The following is a 21,792-nucleotide window of genomic DNA, read 5'->3' as shown; positions in this document are numbered from 1 at the left end:
GCTCTTCTAGACAGGGTGGAATCAAAAGCTTTTCGTCTCATCAACTCCTCTCCTCTAACTGACTGTCTTCAGCCTCTCTCTCACCGCCGCAGTGTTGCATCTCTACTATAGTTGTCTTCTACCGCTATTTTCATGCTAACTGCTCTTCTCATCTTGCTAACTGCATGCCTCCCCTCCTCCCGCGGCATCGCTGCACAAGACTTTCTTCTTTCTCTCACCCCTATTCTGTTCACCTCTCTAACGCAAGAGTTAACCAGTATTCTCTATCATTCATCCCTTTCTTTGGTAATCTCTGGAAGTCTCTGCCTGCTTCTGCTTTCCACCTTCCTATGACTTGAATTCCTTCAAGAGAGAGGTTTCAAGACACTTATTCATCAATTTTTGACTACTGCTTTGACCCTTTTATGGGACTGGCATTTCAGTGGGCATTTTTTTTATTGGATTTTTGTTGCCCTTGGCCAGTGTCCTTCCTACATAAAAAAAATATATATATATATATATATATATATATATATATATATATATATATATATATATATATATATATATATATATATATATATATATATATATATATATATATATATATATATATATATATATATATATATATATTGAGCGTATATACGGGCAGGATATTCTCGTATACAGGTTTTGTTAAATGTGAAGGTTAATTCAGGGTTTATTAACTTCTTTATGATATTTTCTTTAATATCTTATGATTTTCTTTTTATCTTATGTGATTTGGTTCATGATTTTGCAGAAGCTAGTCATTTTCGCTATACCGTGATTTCGGGTTTCCTAACCCTTCTTCAGTAGCTGGAGTCGCTGTGGTGCCCAATATTTTTTCATTGGCCCGTGGAATCACCCTGGCTCGCAAGCGTCGCTGATCGGTTGGCTGCGCGCTGCTCCTTGACTCGTTAACAACAACTCAACAAGATAATTGCCTTGTGCAACGTTACCAGCAATAGCATCAGGTTTGACAAGGTCTCTGGTGAGTACAGCATGGTTACTGTTATGATAACGTTAAAAACGCACAAGCCAGGAAATAAGCTGCGCCCATTTATCTCCCAGATCCCTACACCCACGTACCACATCGCGAAGAAAGTGTGTGCAATATACTGGCACCTTATGTTCCCACTACCTACAGTCTACAGTCTACAGCCCACTTCCTCCATATCCTCAAGCGTAATACTGCAAGTGGTAACATCGCCTCACTGCAAGTAGAATCCCTTTTTACTAGTGTTCCAATCAAATATACCATCGGCTACATCATTGACCGAGTTTACCACAGCGACTGTGCCCCACGGCTTGCCATCTCTGAAGCTGCACTACGCTGACTCCTTGAATGCTACACCATGAAAGCCCCATTCAGTGAAACCTGCCCTCAAGGCAATACTGTAAGTATTGCCAGATTGATGGGGGTGCTTATGGCCGACTTCTTTATGGGCTGCGTAGAGGAGGAAGTCTTCAAGAAAACCGAGAAACCTGATATATACTGCCGATATATAGATGACATATTTATCAAGACCAAGAACGAAGATGGCGCCGTACAACTCGAGCGTTGCCTCAAAGAAACCACAGGCCTTACCTTAACCATAGAGCACAGTGTAAACTGTTCCATGCCCTTCCTCGACGTCCTCGTGAAACAGCAACAAGAGTCCTTTAATAAAGAAGTATACACCAAGTCCACTAGTCCCAGACACTACCTTAACGGAAGGAGCGAATATCCTGACAGATACAAGGGCTCTACCATCAGTGCGTACATCTGCAGGGCACTCACGCACTGCCACCACCATGAACTCCACGAGGCAGCGCGCTCAGCCCATTCTTCTTCAACATCTTGGTCGAGGCACTCCTTCCACTCCCCTTCCCGCAAGGTGTCTCCCTTTTCATGTACGCAGACGACATCACCCTTCTCACTGTCGGGGGAAGACCCTAGGTCAATGCCAGGACCGCTCTCGTCCTCATCTACTCCAGGTGCCAAGAATTAGCCCTCAAGCTTAACCTCAATAAAATAAAGGCGATGTCCTTCGGAGAGCGAACACTCAAAGTACCCATCTTTACAGCCGGAATTTCCCTGGGTCCATCAACACCAATATCTCGGGGTTTGGCTGAACGACAAACTCACACTCAAAACCCACATCAGTTACTTACATGACGGAATCATACTTAGAACAAATATCCTCAAGTCCATCAAAAAAGGCGGAGCCTCACCAAGAGTAAAGGCGGCCTTCTACAGCCATGCCATTCGGTCCTTAGTAGATTATTGTGTCTCATGCTTCCCTCTCGCCTCTCCGAAGTCTTTCAACACCCTTGAAACGGCACAAAATCAATATCTCCGCCTAATCCTAGCAGCCCCTAGATGGACCAAAACCTGCAACTTACGCGAGGAAGCACGCACGCCATCCATCTACTACAGGCTGATGCAACTCACCACTGGTTTACTCGCCAAGATGTTAAGATCAACACGACAATACTCAGCACCTAAGAGAGTAAGAACAGCCATCCAGCAAGATCCCAGACTCTTCACCACAAAACATGGGCACGAAGCACAGCCAAAACTTTCACTACCCTTGATATGACCGACACACTCCATATAAAGGACACTCCTCATCCTAAATGTTCACCTCCGCCTCCTTGGAGACCATCCCCTGCCTGGATCAAGGAAAACTGGCTTAGAACATCTAAAGCGAGCTATATTCCCACAGAACTTAAAGCAATTACACTGTCATCTTACACCTCTTGCACATAAACACGAACTGACACTACACTGATGGATCCGTCGACCCTGACACAGGAACAGTTGGCGCTGCCTTCGTCTCTAAGGACATGACAGAACGGTGCCTCTTCCCTCCGGACGGAGCTCATAGCCATCAAGAGGGCACTAGAACACATCACAACTGTCAAGCCATGCAGTGCCCTCATCGCAACAGACCCCAAAGCTGCTCTCCAGACCCTAAAGAAACACGCCAGAACACAACATACACCTGCCTGACAACACACATTCTCAACGCAGCCTGGACGCTCCAAGAGTCAGATAAGCTGAGCTTCATATGGATCCCAAGCCACATTGGGATCCATGGCAATGACAAAGCAGATACCGTTGCCAAAGAAGCAATAATGAAACCTACCATACACATCACAACAACAACAGAGCTCCACTCTCACCAAATGAAACATAAAAAAACAAATCGTAACAACCATAAAACAAGAACACGCCGCTGATGTCACAAGAGGATTACCATATGCACTTTGATACGCACAGGCTAAACAACTTCAACCTCTACCTCTGCTACCCAACCTGCCCAACCAAACATTAAGACACATACACAGGATCAGTCTAGGATACCCATCCCCGGGAGAAATAATTGCAGATGTGGAGTTACCTCCGTGCACTCACTGCAATAAAAACACTGACCAATTCCTCCTCCATTTCATACTAGGATGCCCTGCGACGGCATGAATTAAAACAAACACTGGAGGAACTCCCAGGCTAGAGTGCGCTACAGCCCGAGAGGCTGCAGCAAAAATAATTTTCAAAATAACAACTGAAGACCTACTAAAGATAGTGGTGGCAACACCACTATCTTTAGTGGTGACAAAAAGAGTTACTCTTCTAGAGGGCTCTGCACAGCCCTGCTGGCTATATACCAGCGAAAGGAAAAAAAAAAAAAAGCGATACACTAGCTGAACAAGCCCTCCACCGCTTAAAAATATTTCAGAGCCTTCCTATCCATATCAAAATTTACTCAGTAAACGCTATCATTATCCCCACTCTACACTATCCCCCTATCCCCATACATGCCCTTAGCAACACTCAACTAAGACTACAAGAATATAAAACAAAGCGTTAAGATAGGCGACAGAACAATGACATCCATACACTTACACAACGAGACATACGCAATTTCATAAGCACTGAACCACTTAACATCAGACTACATAAACAAACAAAAAGAATCTGGCAAACTATGCATGACCAAGACAACGAAACACTGACAAACCTACTGGACACTGCAGAAAATATCACAAGGTACAACAAACAATTCCCCAGTAGCCTAATTAAGATCCAAGAAGACCCATTGCCCCTATAAACTAAAATTACATAGTATATAACTTACCTCGAATATTACATCGGCAAAATAGCTAATCTCCACACCAGTCTTTTAATATTTCCGTGCTCTGTAACCATGTTTATATAATGTAAACAGTTTCTTTGTATGTAATAATATTCACTCACTATAACCCAACTATAGTCTTCACCAGCTAGCTAGCTCTTGTATCTTTAAAATGACAGCAATCGAAATATGTATCATGTACCAAGTCAACCAATCAAAAAATATTCTTAAAATAAATGACAGAGCGAGGTGGCAGGCCCACCAACCCTCCTTCCTTCGACCTCTCTTCCTCTCTTCCCCACCTGCTCTTTCTTCTGCTCCTACCTCTCTTCTACATTTCCTAAAAAAAAAAATAAAATAGAATAAGAATTAAAAAAAACTCCGCCATTCCCACCTCGGCTACAACACGCTACTGGAGAAGTGTCGAGAAACCCGAAATCGCGATCTAGCGAAAATTACTACCTTCCGCGGAAAGCACAATCATGAGATATAAAGAAAATGTCTTAAAGTTAATAAATGCTGAATTAACCAGTGTGTGTGTGTGTGTGTGTGTGTGTGTATATATATATATATATATATATATATATATATATATATATATATATATATATATATATATATATATATATATATATATATATATATATATATATATATATATATATATATACTCGTATATATATATATATATATATATATATATATATATATATATATATATATATATCGCGAAATCGCGATCTAGCGAAAATTACTACCTTCCGCGGAAAGCACAATCATGAGATATAAAGAAAATGTCTTAAAGTTAATAAATGCTGAATTAACCAGTGTGTGTGTGTGTGTGTGTGTATATATATATATATATATATAGAGAGAGAGAGAGAGAGAGAGAGAGAGAGAGAGAGAGAGAGAGAGAGAGAGAGAGAGAGAGAGAGAGAGAGAGAGAGAGAGAGAGAGAGAGAGAATCATAGTGTTCTCTTAAACAGCGTGGAAGCGAAAGCATATTTTCATCTTTTCAATTGTTCAAATATCTGTCTTTAGTCTCTCTCTCTTTTCGGTACAAATTCGCATCTCTTGCTATCTTCTGTCACTATTTTGACGCTAACTTTTCTTCTGATCTTGCTAACTACTGGCTTCTTCACCTCCCGCTGTTTCACTGCACAGGTCTGTATTTTCTCTCACTCCTATTCTGTCCACCTCTCAAATGTAAGAGTTAACCAGTATTCTCAATCTTTCATCCCTTTTACTGCTAAGCTCCGGAGTTCTTTGCTTGATTCTGTATGACAAACTCTATCAAGAGGGAGCTTTCGAGACGCTTCGCTGTGTTATTTTGGAGTTGCCTTCGGAGCGTCATCTTTAGGGACTGGCATCTTTAGTGTATTTTTTTTTCTTTTTTTAGTTTTCTTACCTTAGGCCAAAGCCTATCTTGCATTAAAAAACGGATACAGACAGACAGATAGATAGATAGATAGATAGATAGGTTAGTAGATAAATATACACAGAGGGAGAGAGAGAGAGAGAGAGAGAGAGAGAGAGAGAGAGAGAGAGAGAGAGAGAGAGAGAGAGAGAGAGAGAGAGAGAGAGAGAGAGAGAGAGAGAGAGAGAATGATGAACACGCGATATGGTACTTTTCTTAATCTTTTGTTGATACATGATATATTGCATTTCTTGAGTTTATTTTATTCTATTTATTTATTTTTATTTTTTTTCAACAGCAGAATCATGTCTATTCAGTAGCGATGATGCACTGCTCTAAGACAAACTATAAATAATATGTAACAAAACAGTCCCTCGAGGATGGGGTCTGAGGCCGCTGTGCTATGAGCCTCGTCAACCATGATGTCTGCGTTATATAAACAGATAAGGAGGGATTATGCTAATGACAAGCAGCTCATTTAGTCGCCGCGCGCTCACTGATTCAGGAACTGGGGAACGGGTTAAATCCTACAGACAGATAATTGAGTTGTTGAATGGTTTTTAGTGGCGAAGGAGAGACACTTCATTAGTTCAGAGTCAGATTACTCGAGTCAGCCAGTGGGTGTTTGGGGAGTGCCTGGCCCAAATCGAGGACGTCTGGCCACTAATACTTGTCTTCTACGTTATATATAGAGAACAGGAGGGAGAAGGAAGGAAAGGCCAGGGGAGAAGTAAGAAGAGATACAGGGAGAGTCAAAGATATGTGGAACATAAGGAGGGAGAAAAAGGAAAGCGAGAAAATCTGAACACTTTTTTTTTTTTTTCAGTTACCTGGTTTAAATGTAGAGAAGAGAAGGGAGAAGGAAGGAAACCGGAGGAGAGAACTAAGAAGAGATACAGGAACAGTCAAGTGCATATGGAAAACAAGGAGGAAAAGAAGAGAAAAACAAAAAAAATTGTATCACTTTGATCAGTCGGTTGGCTTAAATGTGATAAAGAGGAGGGAGGGAGAACAGAAAGGGATAGGAGAATAAAGTAGAGATACAGGGAAAGAAGAGAAGAATCACTGGAAGACGACAAGGGACAGGAAAGGAATGTGACGATAGCTGCTAACTAAGGTGTGGAGAAAAGGAGGGAGAAAGAAAGAAAGGGAAATCAGAATAAGGCAGAGCTGTAGAGAGAGAGAAAAGAAAATATGAAGGAAGAGGAAAGGAAGCGAACAAGAGGAAAAGGGGGAGAAAAGAAAAAGGGTTGTAAAGAGAGGGATCGAAAGCAGAAAATGGACATAAGGATGAGAAGGAAAAGGAAAAGATAACCACTTGACTGCAGTGGCTTCTCGTTAACCTTAATAAAATGGTCTGGTTCAAGTATGGTTTATCGTATGGTCCCGCTGTTGTCTACCGACAGCAGCGGGAGTAATTAAGTACTTCAAACCTTTCAGTGCCTGTCGCTTTAGTTTCACTCAGTTAAATCGTCAATGAATACTCAAATGTAACAACGCGTGTAACACTGTTATCAGCAGTCAAAGGGTTGAAGACGAGGATTAGTGTACCACGGATGAGGAGTGGGTAGTAGAGCCTTTGAAGTTGACTCTTGCTCAACTCAGACCATGGTTTTATCCGTATCAAGGCAGGGACTGAATGTGGATTGCAACTCATCCTCTTTTTTGGTAATATCCCGTATCCCTTGTTAAGTCAAATGGAGCACTAAGGAAAGTGTTAATTATTTTTGCTTTTTAGCACCAATAACGTGTTCTTACTAGCGGCACCAGACTCTACTGGCAGTGTGTGTGTGTGTGTGTGTGTGTGTGTGTGTGTGTGTGTGCACGTGCGCTTGGGCGTGCGTTAGGAGGCTCATACAATCAACAACCCGTGTGGCGCAAGTAACAGAAGAGTGTGTGCCACAAACAATATAAATATGGACAGAATAGAGAATGATTAACAGTAGTGTTTTCCACGAGACGAAAACGAGAACTCACATATTTTGGCAGCCTTGACGCAAGGATGCACCACCATCACAGATTGCGTGCACGCCTTACAACGATACTCACGACCAAACTTGGTAAGGATCTCATCTCGAGACGCAAAACACTACTTGACGGAAAATGCAATAAACTTATATGGATATTAACTGATTGGAATGACAACCTCCAATTTGACAATATAGAGAAACCTCCAGATAAGCATTTTCAAGAAAACTTTTGAGAAACTACTGAATATGCAAAACCGAACAAAGAGTTTCGAGATGGAACTGATGATAAAGACCTAAAAAATTTAATATTCACATTAATTTTAGATCCTCTATTTCACAAGAGTGAGATTAGATAGCCAATGAATTATTTTAACAAGAATGTAAATTACACAGGAATGTTTCCAGTGCTTATAAATGTGCTTGATGTATTTTGGCGACTGTTTACTTTTGTTATCTTTAATGGCATGTGCTGCCCAGCACTAAGGTGCTACAAGAAACTTGTGATTTGGTTAGTCAGGTACTCATGATGTGCAACAAGCATTGAAGTGTTGATATAATGGATACAACAGCTAAATGCCATCATACCACGATGTTCAACAGCCTTAGATGATGGTGGGCTGAACAAAGAAACGTCAAACAGACGTCTTGATCACATACCATCGTAAGGCTATTATATAAAAACATTAAGAACAAAAGCACATAAGGGAAGCTGCAAGAAGCCAACGGACTTACATGTGCCAGTTCAGTCTTGTATAAAGCATACTTACCTATATTTTTTTTTTTATGTAGGAAGGATACTGGCCAAGGGCAACAAAAATCTAATAAAAAAAAAATGCCCACTGAAATGCCAGTCCCATAAAAGGGTCAAAGCAGTGGTCAAAAATTGGTGGATAAGTGTCTTGAAACCTCCCTCTTGAAAGAATTCAAGTCATAGGAAGGTGGAAATACAGAAGAAGGCAGGGAGATCCAGAGTTTACCAGAGAAAGGGATGAATGATTGAGAATACTGGTTAACTCTTGCGTTAGAGAGGTGGACAGAATAGGGGTGAGAGAAAGAAGAAAGTCTTGTGCAGCGAGGCCGCGGAAGGAGGGGAGGCATGCAGTTAGCAAGATCAGAAGAGCAGTTGGCATGAAAATAGCGGTAGAAGACAGCTAGATATGCAACATTGCGGCGGTGAGAGAGGGGCTGAAGACAGTCAGTTAGAGGAGAGGAGTTGATGAGACGAAAAGCTTTTGATTCCACCCTGTCTAGAAAAGCAGTATGAGTGGAACCCCCCCAGACATGTGAAGCATACTCCATACATGGACGGATAAGGCCCTTGTACAGAGTTAGCAGCTGGGGGGGTGAGAAAAACTGGCGGAGACGTCTCAGAACACCTAACTTCATAGAAGCTGTTTTAGCTAGAGATGAGATGTGAAGTTTCCAGTTCAGATTATAAGTAAAGGACAGACCGAGGATGTTCAGTGTAGAAGAGGGGGACAGTTGAGTGTCATTGAAGAAGAGGGGACAGTTGTCTGGAAGATTGTGTCGAGTTGATAGATGGAGTAATTGAGTTTTTGAGGCATTGAACAATACCAAGTTTGCTCTGCCCCAATCAGAAATTTTAGAAAGATCAGAAGTCAGGCGTTCTGTGGCTTCCCTGCGTGATATGTTTACCTCCTGAAGGGTTGGACGTCTATGAAAAGACGTGGAAAAGTGCAGGGTGGTATCATCAGCATAGGAGTGGATAGGACAAGAAGTTTGGTTTAGAAGATCATTAATGAATAATAAGAAGAGAGTGGTTGACAGGACAGAACCCTGAGGAACACCACTGTTAATAGATACATTTAGGAGAAGAACAGTGACCGTCTACCACAGCAGCAATAGAACGGTCAGAAAGGAAACTTGAGATGAAGTTACAGAGAGAAGGATAGAAACCGTAGGAGGGTAGTTTGGAAATCAAAGCTTTGTGCCAGACTCTATCAAAGGCTTTTGATATGTCCAAGGCAACAGCAAAAGTTTCACCAAAGTCTCTAAAAGAGGATGACCAAGACTCAGCAAGGAAAGCCAGAAGATCACCAGTAGAGCGGCCTTGACGGAACCCATACTGGCGATCAGATAGAAGGTTGTGAAGTGATAGATGTTTAAGAATCTTCCTGTTGAGGATAGATTCAAAAACTTTAGATAAGCAGCAAATTAAAGCAATAGGACGGTAGTTTGAGGGATTAGAGCGGTCACCCTTTTTAGGAACAGGTTGAATGTAGGCAAACTTCCAGCAAGAAGGAAAGGTAGATGTTGACAGACAGAGCTGAAAGAGTTTGACTAGGCAAGGTGCAAGCACGGAGGCACAGTTTCGGAGAACAATAGGAGGGACCCCATCAGGTCCATAAGCCTTCCGAGGGTTTAGACCAGCGAGGGCATGGAAAACATCATTACGAAGAATTTTAATACGTGGCATGAAGTAGTCAGAGGGTGGAGGAGAGGGAGGAACAAGCCCAGAATCGTCCAAGGTAGAGTTTTTAGCAAACGTTTGAGCAAAGAGTTCAGCTTTAGAAATAGATGTGATAGCAGTGGTGCCATCTGGTTGAAGTAGAGGAGGGAAAGAAGAAGAAGCAAAGTTATTGGAGATATTTTTGGCTAGATGCCAGAAATCACGAGGGGAGTTAGATCTTGAAAGGTTTAGACATTTTCTGTTAATGAAGGAGTTTTTGGCTAGTTGGAGAACAGACTTGGCATGGTTCCGGGCAGAAATATAAAGTGCATGAGATTCTGGTGATGGAAGGCTTAAGTACCTTTTGTGGGCCACCTCTCTATCATGTATAGCACGAGAACAAGCTGTGTTAAACCAAGGTTTAGAAGGTTTAGGACGAGAAAAAGAGTGAGGAATGTACGCCTCCATGCCAGACACTATCACCTCTGTTATGCGCTCAGCACACAAAGACGGGTCTCTGACACGGAAGCAGAAGTCATTCCAAGGAAAATCAGCAAAATACCTCCTCAGGTTCCCCCAACTAGCAGAGGCAAAACGCCAGAGGCACCTTCGCTTAGGGGGATCCTGAGGAGGGATTGGAGTGATAGGACAAGATAAAGATATGAGATTGTGATCGGAGGAGCCCAACGGAGAAGAAAGGGTGACAGCATAAGCAGAAGGATTAGAGGTCAGGAAAAGGTCAAGAATGTTGGGCGTATCTCCAAGACGGTCAGGAATACGAGTAGGGTGTTGCACCAATTGCTCTAGGTCATGGAGGATAGCAAAGTTGTAGGCTAGTTCACCAGGATGGTCAGTGAATGGAGAGGAAATCCAAAGCTGGTGGTGAACATTGAAGTCTCCAAGAATGGAGATCTCTGCAAAAGGGAAGAGGGTCAGAATGTGCTCCACTTTGGAAGTTAAGTAGTCAAAGAATTTCTTATAGTCAGAGGAGTTAGGAGAGAGGTATACAGCACAGATAAATTTAGTATGAGAATGACTCTGTAGTCGTAGCCAGATGGTGGAAAACTCGGAAGATTCAAGAGCGTGGGCACGAGAGCAGGTTAAGTCATTGCGCACATAAACGCAGCATCCAGCTTTGGATCGAAAATGAGGATAGAGAAAGTAGGAGGGAACAGAAAAGGGGCTACTGTCAGTTGCCTCAGACACCTGAGTTTCAGTGAGGAAAAGAAGATGAGGTTTAGAAGAGGAGAGGTGGTGTTCTACAGATTGAAAATTAGATCTTAAACCGCGAATGTTGCAGAAGTTAATGAAGAAAAAGTTGAGGGGGGGTGTCAAGACACAGGATCGTCGACGGAAAGGCAGTCCGACCTGGGGACGTTTATGGTCCCCTCCCCAGATGGGGACTCCGAGGCTGGTGTAGGAGTCGCCATGATTTTAAAATTTTTGAGTGAAGGGTGTGTGTGTTATTAGGTGCTTGTAGTTTTGTGTGGAGGAAGAGTCATCCTTATGGATAACTTTATCCAATCTTCTTTTAAAACTCCTTACTGTCTCAGCACTAACAGTCAAATTACTGAGTCTATTACAGACATCTACCACTATTTGAGAACCTATTTTTCCTATATCTTATTATTATTATTTTTTTTTTTTATTTTATCAAGCCTGAACCCGTTACTTCTAATCCGATCCTATTAACTAACCATAAGTTATATCCTTTATGCCATTTAAATTTATCTTTCAGATTCGTCTTTTAATCTACGCCTTTCTAACTAATGTAAATTTGAAAGCTTTAATCTTCTCTCGTAAGGAGTACTTGTATTTTTATCAGTCATTCTTTTCTACAGTGACTATGGAGCCAATATCCCTTTTTTGATATCAGGATCTGAACTGTATACCATAATTTAGATAAGATAACTTTAATTTCACTTCGGGACTTCTGTTTTTTACATTCCTAAAAATTAATCATAACACTTTGTTAGGTCTATTTTTGGCTCTTAAGGCAACGTTTCCTTTGAAATAACTGTGCTTTTATGTATTTTTCGCTCTCTGATCATATCAGCGCCTCCTACTTTATTGTGTTTTATTTCCTCTTTTACTCTAAGTATTTTGCATTTGTTTATACTGAACTGCATTTGCTATCTATCTGTCCATTCGTTCACCTCATCTGTCTGCAGGACGGTTGCATATACCTACATGAAAAAATCCCTTTGGGTTTATCTTCGTCATAGTCGATCTTAGCTATCCTCGTTACCTTCCTTAGTATTCTAACCAATGCACTATTCTAACCCTTAAATACTTTTCTCCTCCTTTTAATCTTTTGTACATACCTTGCCCTGTTATAATTACTCAGTCTACCAGTCATCCCCTCGGGGATATTCTTCTCAGATCTTATTGCAGTCATCCACTCGGGGACATTCTTCTCAGCTCTTATTGCTGTACTATATGAAATACTTTCTATCCTCCCTGCATGTAATTTATTAACGAAATATTTAGATCTTACCAGCATTACTTTCTCCTCACCCCCCCTCTTTCACTCTCTATAATCTCTACTCCACCTACCCTTCTCTGTGATCTGACCTCACCCATCCCAGCTACACCTGGCTCCCTTACCACACCGTCATTTCTCCCACTCCTGCCTCACCACACTCCCAGACCTCGACCTGCGTTCCCTTCCGTCTGTTCCCAGCGAGCTCCCTGGAGGTACTTTCTTAACCTTTCAAAATTCATCCTCTTAAAGTCAGGTATTGTACCTGACTCTAAGTTCATGTTTCTATAAGCTTCCTCTATTTCAAACTAAACCTAACTTCACAATGATCATGTGGCATTTTGTTTATTATATATTACCACCTTTATAACAATAATTTAGGACCAGGTAACTATTTTTTATGTTTAAAATAGACAACTAATACTTTTATTTATATATTTTCGTCTTAAAACAAAATTAAAACGTGATATATTCATATACATATATAGATCTTTTTTTTTACTAGATCGTCCTGGACACGAGGGCACATGAATTTCTCAAAAGCTCCGGGAAGTGTGCGCAAACTTAGAAAAAGTTGAGAACCGCTGACCTCGACCACTGATTTTCGATCACTGACTGGTGTCCTGGGAAGTACGTGGGAATTAGTGAAGGAAGATTGATCATCCTTCAGACAAAGCGCACATTGCAAATTTCCCATTGACGTTTGTATGTATGGAGAAGGCTTTTATTTTTTTTGTCATCTTTATAATTAAATCAATATCTTCAGTTTTAAATTTTGATACATATTTCTAATGGGTAATCACTTTATTTCTTACTAATATTGGTATATCTGATAAGCCTTTTATTTCTGAAAACTGTTGTGCCCGAATAAAATTAATATCTTTAGCTCCAAATCTTTATTTTATTCCTAATGGAAGTAACTCTATTGAGGACAACATGTTTTATTTTCCAATTCTATTTGTATAAATAAAAGGGTCAATTGTTTTTAAACATGCTTATGTATGTGTAAATGAAATCACAACCTTTTTTTTTAGCAATTTCATCAAGGTCATATTTCAATGTAATTTTGAAGTTTTTTTTTTTTTTTTTATGTAGGAAGGACACTGGCCAAGGGCAACAAAAATCCAATAAGAAAAAAAAAAATGCCCATTGAAATGCCAGTCCCATAAAAGGGTCAAAGCAGTAGTCAAAAAACTGATGAATACGTGTCTTGAAACCTCCCTCTTGAAGGAATTCAAGTCATAGGAAGGTGGAAATACAGAAGCAGGCAGGGAGTTCCAGAGTTTACCAGAGAAAGGGATGAATGATTGAGAATACTGGTTAACTCTTGCGTTAGAGAGGTGGACAGAATAGGGGTGAGAGAAAGAAGAAAGTCTTGTGCAGCGAGGCCGCGGGAGGAGGGGAGGCATGCAGTTAGCAAGATGAGAAGAGCAGTTAGCATGAAAATAGCGGTAGAAGACAGCTAGAGATGCAACATTGCGGCGGTGAGAGAGAGGCCTATGACAGTCAGTTAGAGGAGAGGAGTTGATGAGACGAAAAGCTTTTGATTCCACCCTGTCTAGAAGAGCAGTATGAGTGGAAACCCCCCCCAGACATGTGAAGCATACTCCATACATGGACGGATAAGGCCCTTGTACAGAGTTAGCAGCTGGGGGTGTGAGAAAAACTGGCGGAGACGTCTCAGAACACCTAACTTCATAGAAGCTGTTTTAGCTAGAGATGAGATGTGAAGTTTCCAGTCCAGATTATAAGTAAAGGACAGACCGAGGATGTTCAGTGTAGAAGAGGGGGACAGTTGAGTGTCATTGAAGAAGAGGGGATAGTTGTCTGGAAGGTTGTGTCGAGTTGATAGATGGAGGAATTGAGTTTTTGAGGCATTGAACAATACCAAGTTTGCTCTGCCACAATCAGAAATTTTAGAAAGATCAGAAGTCAAGCGTTCTGTGGCTTCCCTGCGTGAAATGTTTACCTTCTGAAGGGTTGTACGTCTATGAAAAGACGTAGAAAAGTGCAGGGTGGTATCATCAGCGTAGGAGTGGATAGGACAAGAAGTTTGGTTTAGAAAGTAATAAATTTACAAAAAGAAGTATTTTAAAAGCCATGATTCTCCACAAAAAGAACAAATAATCATCAATAATCAACATGCCTAACGTACGAATGTTTAATAGCATTCATCATTACCAATTTTAAATATTGATGCTGTGCCTCGCCCATTTTAGCGCATGCCTTGGAGCGCCGTGAGAGGAAAAAGACTGAAAACCACTCGCCACTAATCACTAACTACAGACCACTAACTGGAATATACTCATCCTAACCATTATACCACCTGCAAGAAAAATAAAAAAAAATATTTTGCACAGCTAATATGCAAATGTCGTTCATCTACAAAAGTTTAACACACCAGTAACATTGGCGTTGTTATCGAAAGAAGAACCAAACACTGCAAAATAAAATCATGACATACAAAACGGACTTCAACCATGTTAATAGTGCACAGATTATTTACTGATGTGTTTATATATATATATATATATATATATATATATATATATATATATATATATATATATATATATATATATATATATATATATATATATATATATATATATATATATATATATATATATATATATATATATATATATATATATATATATATATATATATATATATATATATATATATATATATATATATATATATATATATATATATATATATATATATATATATATATATATATATATATATATATATATATATGAGGTGTGTCATTAAAGTTCCAGGACTGGTGTCCTAAAAGATGAATTTCAAACCCAAGCCACAAACCACCATATTTCCCCTTCAAAGTAATCCTTCTGGAGTATACAACTGCGCTCCCAACCCTCTACAGTCACTAATCTTTTTCTTACGTGCTTTTAAAATCATGTCCTCTGTTGCAGGTCGTTTAACAATGAGCGCTGAACAGCGAACAAACTTGAAGTTTTTGGTGCAGTTGGGGAAAACGCCGTCAGAAGCACTGGGTATGCTGCAAAAAGTGTACGGGGATGAGACAATGTCACGCTCACGTGTTTTTGAGTGGTGCAAGAGGTTCAAAGAGGGCCGGGAGGACGTGGAAGATGACCCCAGGAGTGGAAGACCCTCAACGAGCAGGAATGAGGCCAATGTTGAGCGTGTCAAGCAGATGGTGCGTGACGATCGTCGGTTGACTGTTCGAAAGATCGCAGATGAGCTTGGCATGAACCACAACAGCGTGTGGAAGATTATCACTGAAGATCTGGGCATGCGGAAAGTCTGTGCGAAGATGGTGCCGAGACTCCTGAACGATGACCAGAAGGGACGACGCATGCAGGTGTGTCAGGACATCCTCGAGCGTCTGGAAACTGAACCAGACTTGCTCAGGAGAGTCATCACCGGCGATGAGTCCTGGGTATTTGAGTACGACCCGGAGACCAAACGCCAGAGCCTTCAATGGAAGAGTCCGGCGTCGCCACGGCCGAAGAAAGCAAGGCAGTCCAGGTCCAGCTTCAAGGTCATGTTGATCGCTTTCTTCGATGTGAGGGGCATCGTCCACTGCGAGTTCTTGCCACAGGGCCAGACAGTCAACCAACATGTGTACAAAGAAGTACTGCGGCGTCTGCTTCGTGCAGTGCGCGAGAAGAGGCGGGAGTTGTGGCAGGGCAACTCGTGGCTGCTTCACCACGACAATGCGCCTGCTCACAATGCCCTGAGCATCAGAGAGTTCTTGGCCAAGAAGAACATCGCCGTGCTGGAGCAACCGCCCTACTCACCTGACCTCGCTCCGTGCGACTTCTTCCTCTTCCCCAAGCTCAAGGAGGTCATGAAGGGGACCCGTTTTGATGATGCGGACGACATCAAAAAGGCCGTGACGACGGAGCTGAGGAGCATCCCGCAAGAATCCTTCCAGCAGTGCATGCAAGCCTGGCAGAGAAGGATGGACAAGTGCATGCGGTGCCAGGGGGATTACTTCGAAGGAGATAACCTATAGTTTGTAGCCTGGATGTGAAATAAAACTTGTGTGGCACCAGTCCTGGAACTTTAATGACACACCTCGTATATGTATATATATATATATATATATATATATATATATATATATATATATATATATATATATATATATATATATATATATATATATATATATATATATATATATATATATATATATATATATATATATATATATATATATATATATATATATATATATATATATATATATATATATATATATTGTTTTTAAGATTAACGTTTATGTCACAGAGTCTAAAGATAGAAACAACATTGTGCAGTCGCATGCCTACCCAAGATAAACAGTGTAAGCGATGATATTCAAATGCAGACAGAACAACACGTTGGTGAAGTGCCCGTTGACAGCTCACTCTCGCGGCAAGTAAACAATGCTTATATTTTAAGAATGGATGACTTGTTGAAATAGAATGTTCATGTAAAAGAATTATGTAATACTAATATATCAGAGACTTGTAGAAACTGTGAAATATACTTACAATGCACAGAAAAAAAAAAAAGTATTTGTTTGGACAAAATGTAGTAATTATTTTTTTCTATGTCAACTATCATGTGAAAAAATTAACTAATGTGTGTGTGTGTGTGTGTGTGTGTGTGTGTGTGTGTGTGTGTGTGTGTGTGTGTGTGTGTGTGTGTGTGTGCGCACACACACACACACACACACACACACACACACACACACACACACACACTGTTTGGGGTGGTAGGAAAGGGAATAAGGAAGACAGGGAAAAGGTGGGGAAGACAGGGGAAGGAGAAGGAAGGGGGAATGAGGGGAAGAGGCATGAGAAGTACAAAGGGAAGAGGGAGAAAGATGTACAGGAAATAGGCAATTGGTTGAGGGAGGAAAGGTAATGACACACATGGCGGGTTTTACGAGTTTTCGAGGCAATGTTTGTGTACTCAGCATCTGCTTCCTCACTGAGCTGATCAACACAGCAAGGTTAACACGTCACTTCCTCCTACATACTTTCCTCAACTCCAACCTTGTCACATCCTGTCGCTCACGCAGGAAGAGCAGCACGTCACCACCACTCACTCCCCTCCTCTCAACTCTGTTTTCGCATACAGAGGAAGGGCAGCCTGCCACTCAAGCTCTCTACTCTCTTTAACTTCTTGTCCTCACATACACGGAAAAGAGGAAAATAAATAAATGAATTGAATAGATAGATAAGTAAATATACACAAGTTAATTAACTAGTTAAATTAGTTAAATAGACGAGGAAGATAAAGAGACTGAAGAATATTCTGAAGAAACTTTTAGAAAATGTAGTGCTACTCCTACATCTCGTGTTTTCCGCACCACAGATTTCACCACTTGATGAATAGACTTCATATGAAATATTCCTCAGCAGTGTTCACTGTCTTGACTAGAGTCAAAATGATAAAGGATAAAGATGAAGGATACCTATTGACAACGCACATACGGACAATTAACAGTGTGCACTAAAACCTCTGCTGGTTGTTAGTTTGTCAGAGTTCGGATTCCTGTTTTGACACCAGCCGATACGGAGAAAAAAATAAATAAATAAATAATAATAATAATAATAAATATCTGCATTTTGAAACCATTCTTTCGATGTGCCCTACTTTCATCATTAATTTTCCATAGTCTTATCTCGGCTACTCATATTTTAAGTGATGTTAGGTTGGTATATATTGGAAATGTTGGGCATACTTGTAAATCATGTCATCTCTTCTGACAACTTTTTTTTTTTTTTTTTGAAGACGCTTACAGATTCACTAATTCCCATATATATATATATATATATATATATATATATATATATATATATATATATATATATATATATATATATATATATATATATATATATATATATATATATATATATATATATATAATTCCCGTTAAAATAAGGTTGGTAAGAGTCTCAGTAGGTCATTCCCGTTCCGGAACACTTACCGGTAGCCATCCCACTCACAGCATGCGCACCGCAATGGTGTAAGAAACTTTTATGCTGCAAATATGAAATGTTGTTCGAGCATCAGTTAGTTAGTTAATCAGTTATTTCATTAAGAATCATTGATTAATAAATTAATTAAAATAGTTTTGGCTGCGAGATCACAGATAAATCCCTGGCGGACCTAAGAAAACAGCAAAGAGAGAGAGAAAAAAAAAATAGAAAAGGAAGGTAAGCAGTAACGATAGAGGCACAGCGTTACTACCAGACACGAGACGTTCAGCAACACTAAAACCCCTTCCCCTTTCCGCTGCCGCATGAGTTCATAATATGCTTGGGTGCTCGCTCAACTTCTTCATATTACCCACCGCACACTTTGAACCACGTTGCATCACAGCTGTAAAAATTGCAAAACACATAGACAACACATTTTAAAAGTAATTTTTTTGTTTTGTTTACACTGTGTTCAAGCCACAATGTGACTTTTCTTTATAGAGTGGAACGGTCCACTTCAGAGCTGATTAAAAAAAATACTGCTGCTAGGATGATCCATAAACAGTGGCGAATTTATATTTCGGAGCTCTTGTTTCATTTATACTTGACACATTTAAGCAAGCCAACTATTCAGACTATCTAGGTTTTTAATGTGTACAGCCGCCTAAGCCGAATGTATCTGATTCAATGCAAAATATGCGCTCTCTTCATTGCAAAACAGCGGAACGAAATGTTTTGATGGTAGTTCTCAGCCCATGTAGTATGTCATGAACGTTCACTTAAGATGTGTACCATAACGCCTAATTTTTGCAGTCATAATTTCAATTAATCAATCGATAGTTACTTACAACTAAAATATGCATACACACATATGCTCAAAAGAACAATAACACACACTGGGGCACAAAGAATTATTAAACACAGTAATAAGAAAAAGACAGCCATTAAAACAAAACAGAAGATAGAAATGTGCTCAACTCACATGAACCGCCGAGACAAGAAAACACCGTCACCACCTGAAAAGAAAGAAAAATGTTAAAAGGAAAAAAAAAACCTGACACAACAGAAATATTGGATGCGTATGCTTATGCATGTACTCATACATAAGCATAAGCATAAGCATCTGTCTGATGAAAGGCTGTATTTAACATTCGTGTGTCTGATGAAGCAACAAATTTTCCACGAACTCCCGCCTTTCTCAACGAAGTATAACACTGTCCTTTTATTTATGGATGCGAATGTCAAGTTTTTTTTTATATATAAGTATTTTCTTCCTCTTTATTATTACTAGTCTGAGCTGTTTCCAACTTAAACAACTCTCTCTGTTCTGCGAGTTCACAAAAAGTACTTTTTTTCCAGTATGAACTTTTCATATTACTTTACAGTGTTGCCTCCACCATTTGTTCCATTTCCTTTCATTCAGACTTCTTCCCCCACCGCTCCCCTCCAGCTGGTACGCTGCCCGCTTCATTTCCTGACACATTTAACACACAAAGCGGAATAAGGCCGCGCTGCTCCAAAAACTTGACATTTTTCCTTTGGATGGAACTTGTTGCACTCAAGTATACGTATTATATATACATACGTGTGTGTGTGTGTGTGTGTGTGTGTGTATATAATATATATATATATATATATATATATATATATATATATATATATATATATATATATATATATATATATATATATATATATATATATATATATATATATATATATATATATATATACACACACACACACACACACACACACACACACACACACACACACACACACACACACACACACACACACACACACACACACACGTATGTATATAATACGCATACTTCAGTGCAACAAGTTTCGTCCAAAGGAAAAATGTCAGGTTTCTGGAGCAGTAGGCACCTGCCGAAACGATAGTGAGGTCTAAAGCACTGGATCAGGGGGTGTTGTAAACTTATCATTAAACCCAGCTGTGACATCACTGAACGTTTCCCTTTGTGTCCCACAACACAAGGGGGCAGTCACAGCCTGCCTTCTAAAGACAACTCTCTTCCTTCACACAAAACTACAAATACAAATTACAAATACACCCTTCACTCAAAATTCAAAATTATCACGGCGACTCCTACATCAGACTCGAAGTCCCCATCTGGGGAGGGGACAACAAATGTCTCCAAGTCGGACTGCTCTTCTGGTATCGACCCTAAGTATTTTGACAACCCCCTCAACTTCATTAACTTTTGCAACATGTGCGGTCTTAGATTTAATTTTCAATCTGTAGAACACCACCTTTCCTCTACTAAACATCATCTTTTCCTCACTGAAACACAGGCAACTGAGAGTAGCCCCTTTTCAGTTCCCTTCTACTTTCTCTATCCTCATTTTCAATCCAAACCTGGATATATATATATATCTTGAATCTTATATATATATATATATATATATATATATATATATATATATATATATATATATATATATATATATATATATATATATATATATATATATAAACATGCTTTAGGAAGTCATATTTCGTATTTTTTGACTGCATATTTTTCCATGCCTTTTCCCAGCAGTCACAGGTATAAGGAACGGTTCACATTGTTACACATAGTAGTGTTTTAGATGTTTTGGTGCGCGTGTCTACAAGTACTGGTGGGTGCCTATGGGACCAGGTAAATATTGGTGCAGGCTTGGCGTATTCCGTGAGTGAGCACAGATCAGTATGGATGTCTGAACTTTTCATTTGTGGTATATTGACGTAAACGGACCCATATTCCTGGAAAATTCGGTGCCGGTCAAGCTGGTGTACTATTAGTGTACTTTAGTTTGTTCAGGTACTCTCATATGATCATTTTAACTCCTTCCTATTGTGTTTTTAAAAGTTGCTTTGCGTCATATATATATATATATATATATATATATATATATATATATATATATATATATATATATATATATATATATATATATATATATATATATATATATATATTGATTGATTGATTGACTGATTACTATTATCACTCATAATTGAGAACCATAGTGATGTTAAGTGTCGTTGCAAGAAAAACAATTAAGAAAACATAAAAGAAGAAAAAAAAAAGAAAAGAAAACGAAAATTCTTTCCAACAATATCAAAATTTTACAAACTTTTCACGGGCTGCATTCCTCTACTGTAACTCAGCAGAATATTTGAGGAGACTAAATAAAAATGCAACTATATACTACTGCTGCTGCTGCTCCTACTACTACTACTACTACTACTACTACTACTACTACTACTACTACTACTACTACTAATAATAATAATAATAATAATAATAATAATAATAATAATAATAAATAACAGTAAAACTATACGTAAATTGCTTCCCAACACAGGTAAAAGGTAAGAAATCACATAATATCAAGAACAGACTC

General features: G+C 39.5%; 1 protein-coding gene across 1 annotated transcript in view; it reads left to right on the top strand.

Annotated features, from left to right (window-relative positions):
* LOC135116184 (uncharacterized) overlaps window positions 1–13,285 on the top strand; it is a 60,992-nt gene extending 47,707 nt beyond the window's left edge. Inside the window, exon 3 of the mRNA XM_064033489.1 lies at window positions 12,906–13,285. Within this exon, the coding sequence (XP_063889559.1) occupies window positions 12,906–12,978 (73 nt within the window). The 3' untranslated portion in view covers window positions 12,979–13,285. The remainder of the gene's footprint in view (window positions 1–12,905) is intronic.
* The last annotated feature ends 8,507 nt before the right edge of the window (window positions 13,286–21,792 follow it).

This window comes from Scylla paramamosain, chromosome 30, assembly GCF_035594125.1.
Source record: "Scylla paramamosain isolate STU-SP2022 chromosome 30, ASM3559412v1, whole genome shotgun sequence".
NCBI classification, from domain to species: domain Eukaryota; kingdom Metazoa; phylum Arthropoda; class Malacostraca; order Decapoda; family Portunidae; genus Scylla; species Scylla paramamosain.
The sequence above is the reverse complement of the archived record's forward strand: the minus strand, read 5'-3'. Positions and strand labels throughout refer to the sequence as shown.